Genomic DNA, 17,611 nt, shown 5'->3' on the forward strand with positions numbered 1-17,611 from the left:
ATAAAGCAAATTAAATTTAACAAAACAGAAATCTAAAAAAAAAAAATTAAACAAAAGAAGATGGAGGGCTGGATATATGGCATGGAATGTAGGACTTAGAAGCAATTCTGCCTGGATATTAAGCAAGTACATGTTAACAGCAAAATTACATTTTTTTATTTATTTATTTTTTTTATTTCCCATTATGAGTACGATTTCCCACAGATAAGCACCAACTACAGCAATGTCTATTCTAAAACAATATAAGAATCTTTCATCATTTATCATTATTTTTTTCAAGTACAAAGTTAAAATGCCTTTGTTAATATCTTTATATGAGAGAGTAAAATAATAGTGCTTCTCCAATACTACAAGAAACAATCGAGAAAAAAAAAAACAGTCATTATCAAGACAAGTTTATTTATTTTCCAAATAATATATTTTTCTCAATTAGATAAAATGTTTAGCACCTTATGAAACACCTACAATCCCTCTCTTAGTACTTAAAACAAGAATTAAAAAGCAAATCGAAACACACTTTTGTATGTAGGGCTGTGCAGTAAAGATGGGACTGTTAAAATCACTTAGCGAACTCATTCTTTAGTTTGATCCTCCGTTCGACACATATAAATATGAATTACAAAAGACACCCTGCTGCTTTATAGCTTATGTCAATTAGCTTGTTGCCATTTTGTCAATTACCCCCCTCTTGCGATTTGAGTGCTGTTTTGATTCTATGATATATATTAGCAAAGAATTATATTTGTACATCTCACAGGTCATTAAAAAAAAGCAACAGACAATTTCTATGTACAAAATGTACAAAAAGAAACAAATCTGGGCGTCGATAAAATTGGGAACATAATAAAAGCAACTTTGCTAAACGTGACAAATGTTAAGGTATGTAAGCAGTGCAATGCCTTAAATAAAATAAAAAGCGCCTAACAAGGATTTCATTAGAGCCCGACCGTTTCTAACCAGATTCACAAATTTAGCCTATATAGCTTGCGTGATAACTAAATTATTGACATGGTCAACATTCACCATTGGCAAACATAATAATGTTTTCAGATCTACGCTAGGGACCAGACGCATTTAACCCCATCCGACTACTTTTCCTACAGGGATACTTAACACACTCACTTTGGGATTATACAGCGGTAAGAACCGTGAGCAGACACTATACTGTATCTCATGTAGCACATGGAAACATGAGAGGGGTGCTATTGGAATTCGGCCCCTTCACCACCGGCACGACAGACGGATTTATTCTATCCTAGCTCATTCGTTCACATCTATTGGCACAGCCCTACTGTACACAACAAAGTATTACCTTATATAACGGCAAGAGTTTCACATCATTAAACATAACTGAAAAAAAAAGAACAATTCACAAGAATCAAGGAGAAAGATTAAAAAAAATATCAAAGAAATAAAGAAGTATACATATACAAAAGTGCTCGATATTGTTGGTAACACAGCACAAAAAAATTGCTATTAAAAGGTAGAAGAACATTGTGAAGCCGCACCTTTATAGTTTTGCACCTGACTGAGAATAGCCTGCGGACGCCGCAGTTGAAGGCTGATTCACCTGGCCGACAAAATGACAAAACGACCCGACGCCATCCTTCCTGCGGCCGCCACGCGCGCTAAGAGTTGTACAGTAATGATTCTGGCCTGTGTGACACTAGAAAAAAAGTAGCTCACCACAGCCTTTGATTTCAAGGTATGGATGACAAAAACATCACCGCCCATGTGGCTGGTTTCATGCGTTCGGATTGCAGGCATACTGAAGGAAGCAGGCGTGTGTTTTTTCTTTTTTTGAAAAGAGCACCAGAGAATATTGTACAAAAAGGCTGTAAAAGATATAAAATGAGATGTGGCAGACCTGGCTTGACCTGTCGGGGTTTTTTTTTTCTTCAAGGTTTCAGTCGTTTGTTTTACCTGGCGATGGTACAAAACGTGACCCCATGATCTTGTTTCGAGTAGTAGCACCACATGAGTTGCAATGTTTTTCACCACCTTGAAGCACCATATTGTCACCTATTACAGTAGTACCTTTATTACCTTCAGTTGTGTATAGAAACTGTAAACAAAGAGGTATTTGTGATCTGGTGTTTTGGATTGGTTAAGACAGAGCTCCCCTGACACTAAGAGAAAACTTTTTTTTCAAGGCTCAGACGCGCACCGCGAGAATTAGATCGATCCGCGACCCGACAGTCGAAAAATTCAGGAGGCGAAATGTTTGGGCGAACTAAATGCGATTTCCGTCTCAACGAACTTCTCGTTTCTGCCTCGAATTGTTACATCGTCTCTCAGTGCCTTAAAAGGAGGCCGTGTCTCAAGTATAGCTTGCACACATAAATCAAATACTGGATAACACTGCTAAAAAGTCAAATGAATAATACAAAAAATTAAATAGAATTAAAAAAAAGAGTCAATTATTCCAAACCAGAAGAATAAAACCAAAACATAAAATAACTTTTTTTTTTTCTGATGTCGAACTTGCAAATAACATACGAGAGCTTGCTTTCGAAGCTCTTGGTATTACATCGGTTTAGATTTTTCTCATCTGTACTGGATTTGAGTTCAGATGCAGGCGAAGTACTCTTTGAGTGGTGCAAACAAGTGACGGATGACCGGGACGCTCCACGACCTTCCCAGCAGCCTCTGCCTGGCCAGACGACTCATGTTCGACACGTCTGTGTAATGGACAGGGAAGCCGAACACCCTGATAAGAAGTGAAAAGGGCAGAAAGTTCGTTTAAATGTATTCACAAGTGCAACACACTGGTGATGTGAATAGACAGATGATGAATACTCTAGAACAGTTTATTGCAATTTTTGTTTTAAAGATAGAGAATATACAGGACATTAAATTGATCAAATATGATATAAATTTTTTTTTGCAAAAAATCCATTTCAAATAAATGCTGTTCTTTTACACAAAAAACACTGTATAATATTATAATATAAGGAATGGTTTTAGCATATTAGAATAGATCAGGTGACAAAATGCTGAAAATTCAGCTTTGCCATCACAGCAATAAATTATATTTTAAAGTATATTCAAATAGGAAACAGTTACTTTAAATTGTAATAATATTACAGTTTTAAACGTTGCTGGTTATGTGTGGCTTTAAAAGAAAATTCTTTCTGTTAGAAACATTTGGAAAAGTCAATGATTTTTAGCATCATTGGGATATTATTATATTCTTTATTAATATTTGAATTAGTTTTTATTTTTATATTTTGTTTTCATTTTCATTTTCATTAAAGATTGGGTAATTTTGTTGTGTGTTTTTGTCATTTTTATTACTTTTTTTTTTTTTTGTAACAAAAAAAAAAGTTTTTGTTTTGTTTTCAGTTTTAGTTTGTTATTTTAGTACATTAAGTTCAACTAAATGAAGCAACAATGTGTTGACTTTCTTTTCTGTCTTAACTGTCCACTTGTGTTTGAATCTCCAAAAAGGATTTTAAATCAAGCCAGGTTAAAATATACCAAAACAGGAAGAAACTGTGTTTGTCAAGCCATTTCATGGTGTATATCTATGTTTATATCAATGTATAGATTACATAAGACATGTCTCATTGTATTGATATGTAGTCATATTCTGTTCTACTGAGTAGGATATGGTTTCACTGAGCTAGTAGACGACAGATGATTCAATCAATATAAGATAAAACTCACTGTTCACTGAAGCGGGCCCTCGAGATCTCTCTGTTGAACAAATGTCACATTTACATTTACATTTGGACTTACAGCTTAGAACTTTTTTAAGGCATTTCGTCATACCTCTCCATCTCAGTGCACCACAGGATGTCCTCTTTTTCATTCATGAAGACAGGGAAGTGCTGGTCTTTGCCCTGCTTTATGGAATTTGACCGAGTGGTGATGGTCCGTACTTTATCAAACTAAAATTTGCGAATATAAAAAATGCGAAAAGAAACTGATTTAAACGGCTTTATCGAGAAATCAATTGAGGGTTGGTCTAAGAAGTACCTTAGCTGTCCTGCCATGCTCCAAACAGTCTTGAAGGTCCAGTTTATCAGTGCACATGGCGGTCAACGGTCTGAGAGGAAAAGGAAATAGAGAGGTAAAATGATAAAGTGAGAGATTAAATAATGAAATGAATGAAGAGTCCATGTCCAACTAACCTGTTCATGCCAGGCAGGTTACCCCAAAAGTAGCGAGCTCTGTGGGCAGCAGACACCTCCTTGGCATCGATCATCACTGGGTTGCACTATGATACATAAACAAATAAATGTCAAAATAAATAAATTATCGCATTCAAAATGATTGTTTTTGTTTACATAATATATGTGTGTGTACTGTGTCTATTTATTATGTATATATTAATACACACTCATACAGTATACATTTTGAAAATATTTACACATGTATTTACATGTATATATTTATATAATAAATAAATATATTTAATATACAAATATAACATATTTTTCTTAAATATATACATGCATGTGTGCGTATTTCTATATACATAATAAATATAGACAGTACACACTAGGGCTGTCAAAAACAAAATTTGAATTTCGAATCTTCGTCGAATTTTAAATAAAAATCCACATTTGAATGCAAAAACGCTACGTTTTTTTCCCCATCCCACTGCAACTCGTGTTTTTAAATGAAAAATGTACTCTGTGTGATTGGCTTTCGGCCCTTTGTATTAAACTATGCATACATACATGATGCTGTTTTGTTTATATTTGTTTAAGCAACTTCATTAATTATAATTGGTTTATAAACATTATTTTAAACATTATGCACTTTTTTTCCACAGATAGTCATGTTATCTTATGCTTTGAAGAAACGTGCATTAGTAATATTTTGCTCGATGCGCCCTCTTGTGGCCTCAGGAGAGAAGCCAAAAGCTTTTCTTCACCCTAACTGAAATAATGCATTTTAAATTTGAATATAATTCGAATTTTGATCATATTTATGTACAAAATTCGAATTTAGTTTTTCAGCCATTTTGACAGCCCTAGTAAACACACATATTATGTAAACAAAAACTTTTACTTTGGATGCGATTAATCGTGATTAATCGTTTGACAGCACTAAAATAAATAGATACTAAAATATATTCAAAACCTTAGTAATATCGACTCTAGCACGCATATAATGGGTTCATTAGTTTCTACACAGCAGGTCATTTTACCACTAGGTGGTAGCAAAACCTACTGGTTTATATTAAAGCCCCACTGACAGTATAAGACAAATTCAGCACAGCTTAATCATCACGTTCAAACACCTCTAAAAAGCGAGAGATGTCCCTCTTGTCGCTGACACCCATGGCCACCACATTCTCAAAGAGCCAGAAGAATGGCCTGTTATCTCGCTCTTTAGGTCGGGCCTCATGTAACAGCCGGTAAAACTCGAAGAAGAGTCGACCCGTGCCCTCTGAAAGACAAAAAGCAAGATTGAAAACTCAATATGACAATTATCATAAAAATGTACAAATATATGAGCTGTGTTATAAATACAACTGAGATATACAGTACACTACCATTCAAAAGATTGTGGGCGGTGATATTTTTGAAAAAAGTCTCACCAAAGGATGCATTTATTTGATAATACTGTAAAATGTAATTACTTAAAGTATTATTATTATTTAAAGGAACTGTTTTCTATTTTAACATACTTTAAAATGTAATTTATTCCTGTAATGGCAAAACTGAATTTTCAGCAGACATTACTTCAGTGTCACATTCTAATACGCTGATTTGGTGCTCAAGAAACATTTCTTAATCTTATTATTATCAATGTTGAAATCAGTTGTGATGCTTAATATTTTTGTGGAAACCATGATACATTTTTCCAGATGTTCCAGATTTTCCAAACACAAAATGTTTAAAAGAACAGCATTTTTGAATAAGAAATATTTTGTAGTCTTATGGACCCCAATCTTTTAAATGGTATTTGAACGTGTAAACACTAATACTAAAGACTAAGACTAGAACACACAGCTGAATAAACTCCTACCGTAGAGACCTTTTCTTGCAGGATTCACTATTGACAAGTCATTGCACGGACTTCCACCGATGACAAGATCGAAAGGACCCCATTCCTGAATCTGTGGATGACACAGAAGAACAAATTAGACAAAGGAAAAAAAAAACAATAAATAGATTGATCAATATGAAATATTGTGGACGTAATCAAGCAGGAACCTATATGGCACAAAGACAAAAAAAATACCATTCATTCAAATGGTTACGCTGACAGCTTTACCCTGAAGATTTATGATACCACTACTCTCAAAAGTTATTGTTGATGGTCAAAAGTTATGAAGATTGTAGTTTTTGTGCAGTATATAAGAGCTGTACTTGAAGAAATTGCCAAGTTACCAAGATGGCCACCAAATGTAGACTTGATTTCAAATAACTTCAACAGTAAACTGAGGTGAAGGATGATACTCACGTTTTTATGGGTGACGTTTCTCACATCACCCACGTACATGATGCGTCCCTGGTGCCGAACGATGCCCACAGTGATGGAGTCCTCGCACACTTCTGAGGCCACGTAACGCTCCACCTGGATACCCAGCTCCTTCAGAACCAGCAGCCCTGGCATAATCACAAACACCATGACAATCTACAACTAAGTTGTTTATTTTATTTTTGGTAATTGGACCGTTTTATTGAAGTACGCAAGTACTAGTGATTAGTCACATGGCATTTACAGCCTTGGCTCAAAACAACCCGCTGCAGAACCGAGCACCATTAACAAAGATGGCGGATTTCAAATCACATTTTTCGAGGTGGTCGTATGCCAGCCAAAAAAAAAAAAAAACGGGAATGCTAACAGATACTTTTCTTCAATTATGATAGATGTCCTTGCTTCAAACACACCAACGATGCCCAAAAATCCTGTTGAAATTGGAAGTTTGCATTCCTGAATTAAGATTTCCTGATAATTTACTCATCCCCATGTCATCGAAGATGTTGAAGTCTTTCTTTCTTCAGTCAAAAAGCAATGAAAGTTTTTAAGGAAAACATTCCAGGATTTTCTCCATATAGTGGACTTCAGTGGGAGCTAGTGGGTTGAAGGTCCACGCTTCAAAGGGCTCTACACGATCCTAGCCAAGGAATAAGGTTCTTATATAGCGAAATGATTGGTCATTTTCTAAAAAGAAACACAAATTTATATACTTTTTAACCACAAATGCTCATCTTGCACTAGCTCTGCGATGCGCGTCTACGGCTTCACACATGACGTAGTCGAGTTGGAAAAGTCACATGTCGTTAGTTCTTCGTCTGTGTACTCTGGTTCAAAAAGGTAGGGTAGGGCGAAAAAATCCCAATCTCATTTTCTCCTCCAACTTCAAATATTTTGCACTTTGCACATTCGCTTTGTAAACACTGGGTCGGTACTTATGCTTATGACAAGTGTGACCTTTCCACCGTGATTATGAAATGCAAAAAGTAGAGCTAGTGCTAGATGAGCATTTGTGGTTAAAAAGTATAGAATTTGAATTTTTTTAGAAAATGACCAATCGTTACGCTAGATAAGACCCTCATTCCTTGGCTGGGATCATGTAGAGACCTTTAAAACTGCATTTTGGACCTTCAACCCCTTGATGCCCATTGAAGCCCACTATATGGAGAAAAATCCTGGAATGTTTTCCTCAAAAACCTTAATTTCTTTTCGACTGAAGAAAGGAAGACGTGAACATCATGGATGACATAGGGATGAGTAAATTACCAGGCATCTTTCAATCAAGTATCTTTTTATTGGTAAACACGACAAATCTGAGTGAACAACTTGTGAAATCTGTGTAAAGAAATTTCACCCTCGTGCAAAATTCCTGATTGTGTAAATTCCTGTTGAAACGACTGGATTTCATGTGACTGCAACTTAGCAGCCAGTTTCTTGATGGATTTAAAAGTACATTACTCCTCCAACTTCATATATTTTGCACTTTGCACATTCGCTTTGTAAACACTGGGTCGGTACTTATGCTTATGACAAGTGTGACCTTTCCACCGTGATTATGAAATGCAAAAAGTAGAGCTAGTGCTAGATGAGCATTTGTGGTTAAATGAAAATGACCAATCGTTACGCTAGATAAGACCCTCATTCCTTGGCTGGGATCATGTAGAGACCTTTAAAACTGCATTTTGGACCTTCAACCCCTTGATGCCCATTGAAGCCCACTATACGGAGAAAAATCCTGGAATGTTTTCCTCAAAAACCTTAATTTCTTTTCGACTGAAGAAAGGAAGACGTGAACATCATGGATGACATAGGGATGAGTAAATTACCAGGCATCTTTCAATCAAGTATCTTTTTATTGGTAAACACGACAAATCTGAGTGAACAACTTGTGAAATCTGTGTAAAGAAATTTCACCCTCGTGCAAAATTCCTGATTGTGTAAATTCCTGTTGAAACGACTGGATTTCATGTGACTGCAACTTAGCAGCCAGTTTCTTGATGGATTTAAAAGTACATTATAGTGACCAGATAGTGAGTATTTAGTGACAAGATAAAGCATTCACTTGTCCACCAAATATGCATACACCACATAATAATCAGGCTTTAATGACGAAAATGGACCGTCTAGAGCAGGGTTCCTCAATTAGTTTTCGCCGAGGGCCGAATTCTGCCAACAATACCAAGCCAAGGGCCACTGACCTATATACTGTATATATATATACGTATATATATATATTCAGATTTTTCCCCCCAGAAGTCTGTTTTATTCAAACAAATATGAAAATTTTTGCATTTAGATACAGAAGAACTTTGCCTGTTGAATATTAAAAACAAATGAACAAACAAAAAATCTGGATCTCCATGTCTGCTTTGCAAATCAACTGTTCCTGTTCCTGCTCATTCCCAGACTGGATCTCTTCTCTTTCCCTAATTGCAGATTCAATTATTAGATTTGTCAGTATTCATATTTTTATGCTTAAGATTTTTTTGGGGGTCCCAACCAGACACGACGCGATAAAAAGTATCTTTTCCTTGTAGTTTTTGTCCTAACCTCCCGCAACAGCGACACGTGACAATAAGCGACATGAGATTCTATTTTAGGAACGGTTTTTATTTTCTGCAATGTCGCGGCAGGAACAACATACAAAATATGACAGTGATAATCTCAGGTAATGATTATGTGCTTTATTCAATGTTAAAAGTGTCTAATGTGAGTTTGAATATTATTTTGCGTTATCTTTATAGCCATAGTGAAAGCAACAATAGATACCTCAGATCTTGAAAATAAATTAAAGCAAACTTGTACGTTAAAACTGTGAACTCACTGTGAACCAACACGTGTATTCCATAACAAAGATATCAGTCACTCACTCACTCAAAACTCTTCAGTCCATTCACATTTGAAGCATCTATTTTCCGTGTCCAGTTTCCTTTTCTACACACTCTCCATGTTTTTGCTGTCACATTGTATCTACACTGGACGCGACAAAGCATTGCAAATCATTTGAACGTTGTGTCAGTACGTTATAAATAGAACGAGTCAGCAGTTTACTGTTGGGGATTTGTCGTGTCGCACCGCATCCAAGACAGCATCACTGATTATAACGAGTTCTTGTGTTTTATATCGAGTCCAGTGTAGACACGATGTAAGTTAATGTAGCTTTCTGATGCTGCGTTTGGATTTTCATACCACATTATTTGAAATTAGCGCGGGCCAAACTTTTTTCTCTCACGGGCCGGATGTGGCCCGCGGGCCGCCTATTGAGGAACCCTGGTCTAGAGGGTCAAAACTGCGATTGCAGTTAATCCCCACTTTAAGAATCACACATTAGAACGTGAGCGGTACAGCAGTGTCGACGAGCAGCCAGTATAAGAGTTAAGCTAAGTGCACTTTAAAAGCCAGGATGAGTGTAACGTGATCAGCACTATTTTCTGCTGAGAGGATGAAAGGAAGGGCGGACATTCTTCACTAACCTGTTGCGATCCCATCAAAAAGTGACAGGACGCGAATGGCTTTTCTGTTCTCTGCCAAAACCGGAGGGTAGAGCCTTGGTGGTTCCTGAAAGAGAAGAAGGGAGGAGTAAAAAAAGGAGGGTGGACGAGAGACAGACAAGACGAACAGAGAGAGAGAGGCCTTTAAAGCACACTGCTCTGGTAATGAAAGAGCACCTGTCTGTACATACTGTCTGCAACTAACAAAGAGGCCTTTACGTTAAACCAGTCCAGTAACAAGGGGTTATTGTTGAGCGCCTGTACAATAAACGTAGTATCACAGGCCAGTTTCATTAACCATTTTCTTGTGATTAAGTGTGGCTGCTTATCTGTGGTCTTTGTTAAATGTCTTAGTATTCAATAACGCTAACAATAGCAAACGCTCTCTAACCTCTACTGTAATCCATTTAAAGAGTGGAGTGTGTAAGCTAAAATTCTATGATGTTAAGAAGTGTACTCAATGCACAAAGCACAGTGACTTTAACACTTTCTGGCTGCTCTTCAGCACACTGGCCGTCAGCCAAGCTGCTCTTTCACATGGTCTGGAAAGCAAATGGTTTAGGAGTCATATAATTACATAATAAAACTCTCAAACCATTCACATTTGCACTGTAAACCACACCAGTTTTGATTAAAATGCTCACAGCTGTTCAAACAATGCAGTATTTATGGCTGTGAAATGGAAATAAGAAAACAAAATACATATTAATTAGGGTTGGTAATCTTTAGACATATTGCGGCGCTTCAAAATGATTTCACAATGTGATTCCAAAATGATCTCTATGGTTACTGTTAAAAGTTTCCACAACTTTTCCATTACTTTCCATTTCAGTCAGTCCTGATTACTGGATAGAACTTTTTATAGAGATTGCACTCAAAGAGTAATTTATTGCCACTGTCATTTCTAGAGCTGAATATGAACATAAAAATGTATATTTACTTCATATTTCCATGACTTTTCCAGGCCTGGGAATTACAAATTGAACATTTCCTGATATTGCCAGACTTTCCATGAGAATTCTGACTGTTGTTCACTCAGACAAGCTTCAGAATGTCCCACAGGAAGGAAGTGAAGATTTGAACAGTGTATTTTAGACTAAATTGCTTATGAAGCTGTAAAAATTAATTGTACAAAAATTTGGGGTCTGTACAATTTTTTTTTTTTTTTAGGAAACTAATACTTCTATTCAGCAATAATGCATTAAATGAATCAAAAGTGACATTGAAGACATCTATAATGTTACAAAAGATTTCTAGTAACAACTGTTTTCAACATTGATAATAATAAATGTTTCTTGAACACCAAATCAACATTTTAGATTGATTTCTGATGGATCATGTGGCACTGATGTCTGGAGTAATGATGCTGAAAATCCAGCTTTGCCTTTAGAGGAATAAATTACATTTGAAAATATATTAAAACAGAAAACAGTTATTTTAAAATGTAATCATATTTCACAATATTACAGTTTTTCTATGTATTTTTGATTAAGTAAATGCAGCTTTGGTGAGCGTAAGAGACTTCTTTTAAAAACATACAATACATTTTATTAACCCAAAACTTTTGAATGGTAATGTATATTATTCATACACAGGCTGGAATCAAGTGTGACATTGGAAAACGACTTTTTTTGTCTTTAAAGAATCATTCAGTTGCACATTATGTGATTAAAAATGATGTAGATTCAAGGCTAATGCTTAACACAGTGAACCGGAGAGCTTGTCTGATAATATAATGGAGAGTAACAGTTGCTAAGGTAGGATTGGTCAGTGGTGATTAAGGTGGGGCTTTTTAAGGTGCCACTTACAAAGTCCTGGTCGTGATTGTTGGCAAAGAAGTGCTGTAGTCTGCAAGGCCAATCCGCTCTGCGCTCCAGCAGGCCATATTGAGCCTTCGGCCCACACATATAGCAGTTCCACGGATCTTCTTTAATAGCTGCCTGCGCCGCGCCGGGCCCCACCAACAGATCCACACACTCCACACAGAAACACCTGCAGGGGAACAAAGATATAATGGAGGAATCAATGCAGGATTGAGGTAGAAAATGGAAATAATACACCATAGCTCACTGCCGACAGTCTGTCTCACCTGCAACAGTTATTGTTTCCGCACATGAGCACTTCTCTCCCTCCACAGCAGATAGTACAATATGACTGGTAGCCATCGTCATCGTATTGATACGCACATTCTAGGAAGCAGTTCTATAAAAGGACAAACACTTTGAATATTAATTCATTCGTATCAAGGAATACTGGGCATATGTGGTTGACAAATGAAAAACACTTGCCATTATAAAAGCGTTCAAGATTAGAGGAGCAAGTTTGGTGGTAGTTTAGCATTTATATTTGATTGTTTCATTTTTTAAAACATAAATATATACAATATATTAGCAAGCAGGGTAATGTCAATCCATTATAATATTTAATCTCACTTAATTTCTAGTGCTGTCAAACGATTAATCGCATCCAAAATAAAAGTTTTTGCTTACATAATATATAATTTTAATTTAATAATAATTTATGCATTTAGCAGACGCTTTTATCCAAAGCGACTTACAGTGCATTCAGGCTATACATTTTTTACCAGTATGTGTGTTCCCTGGGAATTGAACCCATGACCTTTTGCACTGCTAACACAATGCTAAATATAAATACACACACATGCATGTATACATTTAAGAAAAATATGCAACGTTTATATATTAAATATATTTATATATGATATAAATTATATGAATATAATTATATACATGTAAACACATGTAATTATTTTCCAAAATATTTGCTTTATGTGTGTGTATTAATATATACATAATAAGTATACACAATACACACACATTGTGTAAACAAAAACGTTTATTTTGGATGCGATAAATCGTTTGACAGCACTATTAATTTCATAATTAAATGCTATGGATGGCGCAATATGAATTCTGTCCAGTATTAAAATGATAAACGTTAAATGGTTGATATTAAAAACTATTCACTAAATAAATAAAACAAATAAATTGTTTCATCAAATGTCAATTTAAGCCCTTTTCCACTGCAGGAACTTTCCCCAGGAACTAGGGACTTTGGGCCGGTACTCGGTGTGTTTCCACCGCAGGAACCAGGATCTAAATAAAGTTCCGTGTAAAAATGTGCCCCTCAGAAAGTCCCTGCGAGGTAGTAATTTTTCCAAAGGTTCGGAACTTTCGGAGGCGGGACTTGGGCGCTGAACATGCTGATTGGTTGAGTTCACGCAGCATTGTATTTCAACCACCATATATTCGCATCATTTTTTTAATATTATTGTTTCAGTGGAAAATCAGCTTTAGTAATCGCAACATTATAATGTACAGTATGAGAAATAAAAATAAATAAAAAATGAAAGTCCACAATTAAGCATACACTATATGATAAATTATTTTAAAAATAAATAAAAATATCACTTGATATTTGATATGCTTCCAATATACTTAGCATCCATACTTAATGCAATTAGTTCCAGTAAAACTATTTATTTCAATATAATTACATTAACTTTGAGAGCAAGATATGTAGAATATATATTTAAAGATGGCATTACAATTATCACACTCTAACTTTAGCATAACTTACAGCCAACATCTTTTTGATTCATGTACAGCATACAGTATGTAACATTTGTTTTCAAGTCACAGACAAAAAAAATCTGCCAATAATGTGAATGGACATGATAAAATTACAATCAGGCAAATAAAGCAGCCCTCAAGGAAGTAGGAAGCAGGAATTTCCTGGCGTTTACCTTACAGCTTTGGCACATTCCTCCAATGAAGAGTGGGTGCTCCAGGGAAACATTAAGGCTGCCACAGGAGATGCAGATGTCTGGAAGTGTTCAAAGTGAGAGAGAGATTTTAGCAGAGGCTCTAACACTGACAGAGAGCCCGTTATGAAACACATCTCAATCTGTATGTGTAACACATACCTTCAATGTTTCTACATTTCTGACGAACTTCGTATACAAGCCTCTCTGAAAAACATCATTTATAAATGTTACATTTAAAAACTGGAAAACCTCCCAGTGTTTCACACATTTGGCCTAATTCAACTTGACATCTTGTTGAATGGAAATTTCAGTGGTTTGCATTTACATCACCTCGACAATTAAATTATTTAATAGTCAAAACACTGCCATAGAATAGCATGCCATAATTTTTATTAACTGATATAATGCTGCTAATTGTAGTGGTACTACATATTAAATATATTACATGTCAGAAATAATTGATGATGGACAGCTGAATAATTGAAAATCTTCAGTGATGAACTGGATTAAAAATTAATGCAAGGTTTGGAGTCAATTATTCCAGTTGCCACATTGACAATTGTACATACTAGTTCATCATACTAGTTGACATTAGTTCAAAAGTGTCACCAAAACAGCAGTTATTAGATTTGCTTCTTTGTCATTTTTTTTGGATGTTTTGCAGTGGTATAGTGAAACATTAAATTCAAATAAATGTATCTAAATTTTAATTTGCATAATGCCTTTTGCAATACACATTGTACCAAAGCAGCAACAGTGCTGTAGTTAAAAAAAGAATACACTACCGTTTACAGATTTCTTTTTTATTTTAAAGAAAAGAATACTTTTAAAAGTGACAGTAAAGACATTTATAATCTTACAAAAAAATGTTTTTCTTTTGAACTTTCTATTTATCAAAGAATCCCCCCAAAAAAAAAACCTATCACGCATTCCAAGAAGCACAACTGATGTTTCTTCAATTCAGCTTTACAATCACAGAAATAAATTACATTTTAAAATATATTTAAATAGAAAACAGCTCATTTAAATTGTAACAGTATTTCACAATATTACTCTTTTTGAACAGTACAAACTATTGAACGGTAGTGCATGTTATATTATGTATACTATAATTTAAATACTTTTAATGAGATTTTTATTGCACCACTTTTTAATTGTTTTCATTCAATATTAAGCAGGTGTTATAACTAAGGTGGAATATAAAGCCATTTGTAACTACCAAAAGTGTTGCAAGTGAAGTGCAACTCTTGGCTCTACATGTAACCCACAAAGGAGATGGTGCAAGACTGCTCCAGTTTTCCCCTGTTTGAGTGTTTAATAAAGCTCCCTGCTGATTTAACAGCTTGTCTCTTTATTACTACGGTTAGGTTTTCCTGCCCTAAAACATGGGAAGTAATTTTGAAATCTTTAGCATGTATTATAACAACTGAACAACACGTAGGTGAAAGTGCCATTTTAAAGCTATGTTTGAACATGTGCCACAATTCAATACAAAACACGTATCTTTAAACTTGTAGGATTAGACGAGACCCCTGACATAGTTCCAGACACACCCTCTTGTGTTTACTCTGCCGGCTGAGTAGATGAGAGCACTAATCCTGATTTAGCATGTGCAGGTGTGTTTACGAGCGAGAACTCTTTGAACTCGCTGACCTGGTTCAGTGAGAGTATCCGCTCACCTCGAGTCCGCTCGTCGATGATGTCTTTGACCTTGGGTTTCTCTGTGGCTGTGCTCTTGCGGGGCTTTTTTGCTGGTGGGGGCGTGTAGGCCGCCGCCTCTGGCTCTACCCACATCTCTGGATATACTTCCTTGCAGGGGTTACGTTCCTCTGAAAAAGGCACAATGGTACATATAGCTATTGGTTAATGGATAATGCGGTGTGTCTATGTAAACGTCCGGCAGTCAGGATCGTTTTGATTTAACCAGTAACAGAGCTTAATTCCTGGCAGGCTGGCATGTGTACAAGCTTAATGGAGCAACATCTAGTAAGATCTTAAAAGACCAAATTCTCCAAAATCTCTGAACCGAGGAACTGTCCATCAGAAATCTCACCGGTTTGCAGATTTCTGGTTAACAACAACAAAAAACTGAATTTAAACCTTTACCTTAAAGTCAGCATGAACTCACTAGCATGGAGAAACTTGGAAATAACGGAAAGAAATTACCCAAAAATGAAAAGTGATTACCAAAACGTGAAATTTTGAAGAATCTGCATGCATATCTTTTCCATACAATGACAGTTCATTAAAAGAAAAGGATAATTAACATGGTCCTTATGACTTGTTCGCTATATTCCAAATCGTCTTGAGCCACATGAGCTTTGTGGGAAAACCAGACAGAAATGTAATTCATTAATCACTGAAACCTTGCCCTCCAATGAGCTGTCGACACAAGAATTGGTGCAACCCATACAATTGAGTCATGGAGTTGTGAACAAATGTGACCCTGGACCACAAACCCAGTCTTAAAGGCACAATATGTACGTTTTTTTATTAAAATATCCAAAAACCACTAGAACAGTGTTATATATTTTGCTGACTTGTGTACTTACATTATCCCAAATGTTTCGAAGAATGTTTAAATCCAGAGAAATAAGCAATTTTAACTAGTGACACGGAGCATGTCCATAGTGTCATTGTGTCGCCTGCCAATGACGTCAGAACCCCTCGATTTCCGGTTTTGTTTTGTAGAAAACATGGAAACACCAAAGACGCTTTAATATGTTGTGCGTTTTATTAGACCAGTGACGACCGAACAGAGTAGCATTATAACAGAACTTTCAAATGTAGCTAGTATGATAAAACAGCGCTGCTTTTTCCCCCCCACATACACACGACCTTGTTTCGCTTCGACGGCTTTCAGCCTCACTCTGCTTCATTCTACTACGTTAATAAATCATTAGCTCATCCATCGGATTACATCGGCTGGGGGGATGAAGAGGACAACTCTCATGATTCCACACTCAGTCACGGCGTCATCGAACTACGCCTTTGTCTATTTGTTTATTTTGAATATGCGCCCTCTAGCGGCGAAAATTACATATTGTGCCTTTACGTCGATTGGGTATATTTGTAGCAATAGCCAAAAAAACATTGTATGGGTCAAAAAAAATTTATTTTTCTTTTATGCCAAAAATCATTAGGATATTAAGTAAAGATCATGTTTCATGAAGATATTTTGTATATTTCTTACCGTAAATATATTAAAACTTAATTTTTGATTAGTAATATGCATTGCGAAGAACTTCATTTGGAAAACTTTAAAGGCGATTTTCTCAATATTTCGATTTTTTGCAGCCTCAGATTCCAGATTTTCAAATAGTTGTATCTCGGCCAAATATTGTCCTATCCTACCAAAGCTTATTTATTCAGCTTTCAGATGATGTATAAATCTCAATTTCGAAAAATTGACCCTTATGACCAGGGTCACAAATCAACTCAATTTGTGAACCCTATCAACTGGTTCATGGAGGAGAACTTGAACTAAAATGAACAATTCATTCACTGATCCAGTTCTCAATTTCAACTGGCCTGAATCAGTGATTCGGTCACAGTAGTTTTTAAGTTAACAACTCACTAGAGGGGAGGTTATAATGGATTAAATTTTATTCTGATTCTCACACAAAGCTATATTAATGAATTCAGAAGATGCATCATATGAATCATATGGACCACTTTTATGGTGCTTTTTGTGTTTTTTTTTTTTGTTCTTAAAGGGTTAGTTCACCCAAAAATGAAAATTGTGTCATTAATTACTCACCCTCTTGTTGTTCCAAACCCGTAAGACCTTCGTTCATCTCGGGAACACAAATTAAGATACTTTTATGAAATCCGAGAGCTTTCTAACCCTCCATAGTTAGCAACTGTACTACTACGTTCAAGGCCCAGAAAA

The 17,611-nt window shown here is 35.8% G+C and overlaps 1 protein-coding gene across 10 annotated transcripts in view; it reads right to left on the bottom strand.

Annotated features, from left to right (window-relative positions):
* Positions 1–159: 159 nt before the first annotated feature.
* LOC107594697 (DNA (cytosine-5)-methyltransferase 3A-like) overlaps positions 160–17,611 on the bottom strand; it is a 33,274-nt gene continuing 15,822 nt past the window's right edge. For 6 of the 10 annotated variants that reach the window (XM_016284838.1, XM_016284833.1, XM_016284831.1 and 3 more), the window contains 14 exons: positions 15,399–15,548; positions 13,879–13,923; positions 13,699–13,778; positions 12,022–12,134; positions 11,741–11,924; positions 9,915–9,999; positions 6,424–6,569; positions 5,986–6,076; positions 5,255–5,403; positions 4,137–4,222; positions 3,982–4,051; positions 3,775–3,893; positions 3,670–3,699; positions 160–2,710 (listed from right to left, as the gene is read on the bottom strand). In XM_016284838.1, coding sequence (XP_016140324.1) covers positions 2,569–2,710; positions 3,670–3,699; positions 3,775–3,893; positions 3,982–4,051; positions 4,137–4,222; positions 5,255–5,403; positions 5,986–6,076; positions 6,424–6,569; positions 9,915–9,999; positions 11,741–11,924; positions 12,022–12,134; positions 13,699–13,778; positions 13,879–13,923; positions 15,399–15,548 — 1,490 coding nt within the window. In that variant the 3' untranslated portion in view covers positions 160–2,568. The remainder of the gene's footprint in view (positions 2,711–3,669; positions 3,700–3,774; positions 3,894–3,981; positions 4,052–4,136; positions 4,223–5,254; positions 5,404–5,985; positions 6,077–6,423; positions 6,570–9,914; positions 10,000–11,740; positions 11,925–12,021; positions 12,135–13,698; positions 13,779–13,878; positions 13,924–15,398; positions 15,549–17,611) is intronic. The other 4 variants (XM_016284841.1, XM_016284834.1, XM_016284832.1 and 1 more) reach the window with 3 other exon arrangements.

This window comes from Sinocyclocheilus grahami, unplaced genomic scaffold (genome assembly GCF_001515645.1).
Source record: "Sinocyclocheilus grahami isolate Dianchi unplaced genomic scaffold, SAMN03320097.WGS_v1.1 scaffold189.1, whole genome shotgun sequence".
In the NCBI taxonomy this organism is placed as follows: domain Eukaryota; kingdom Metazoa; phylum Chordata; class Actinopteri; order Cypriniformes; family Cyprinidae; genus Sinocyclocheilus; species Sinocyclocheilus grahami.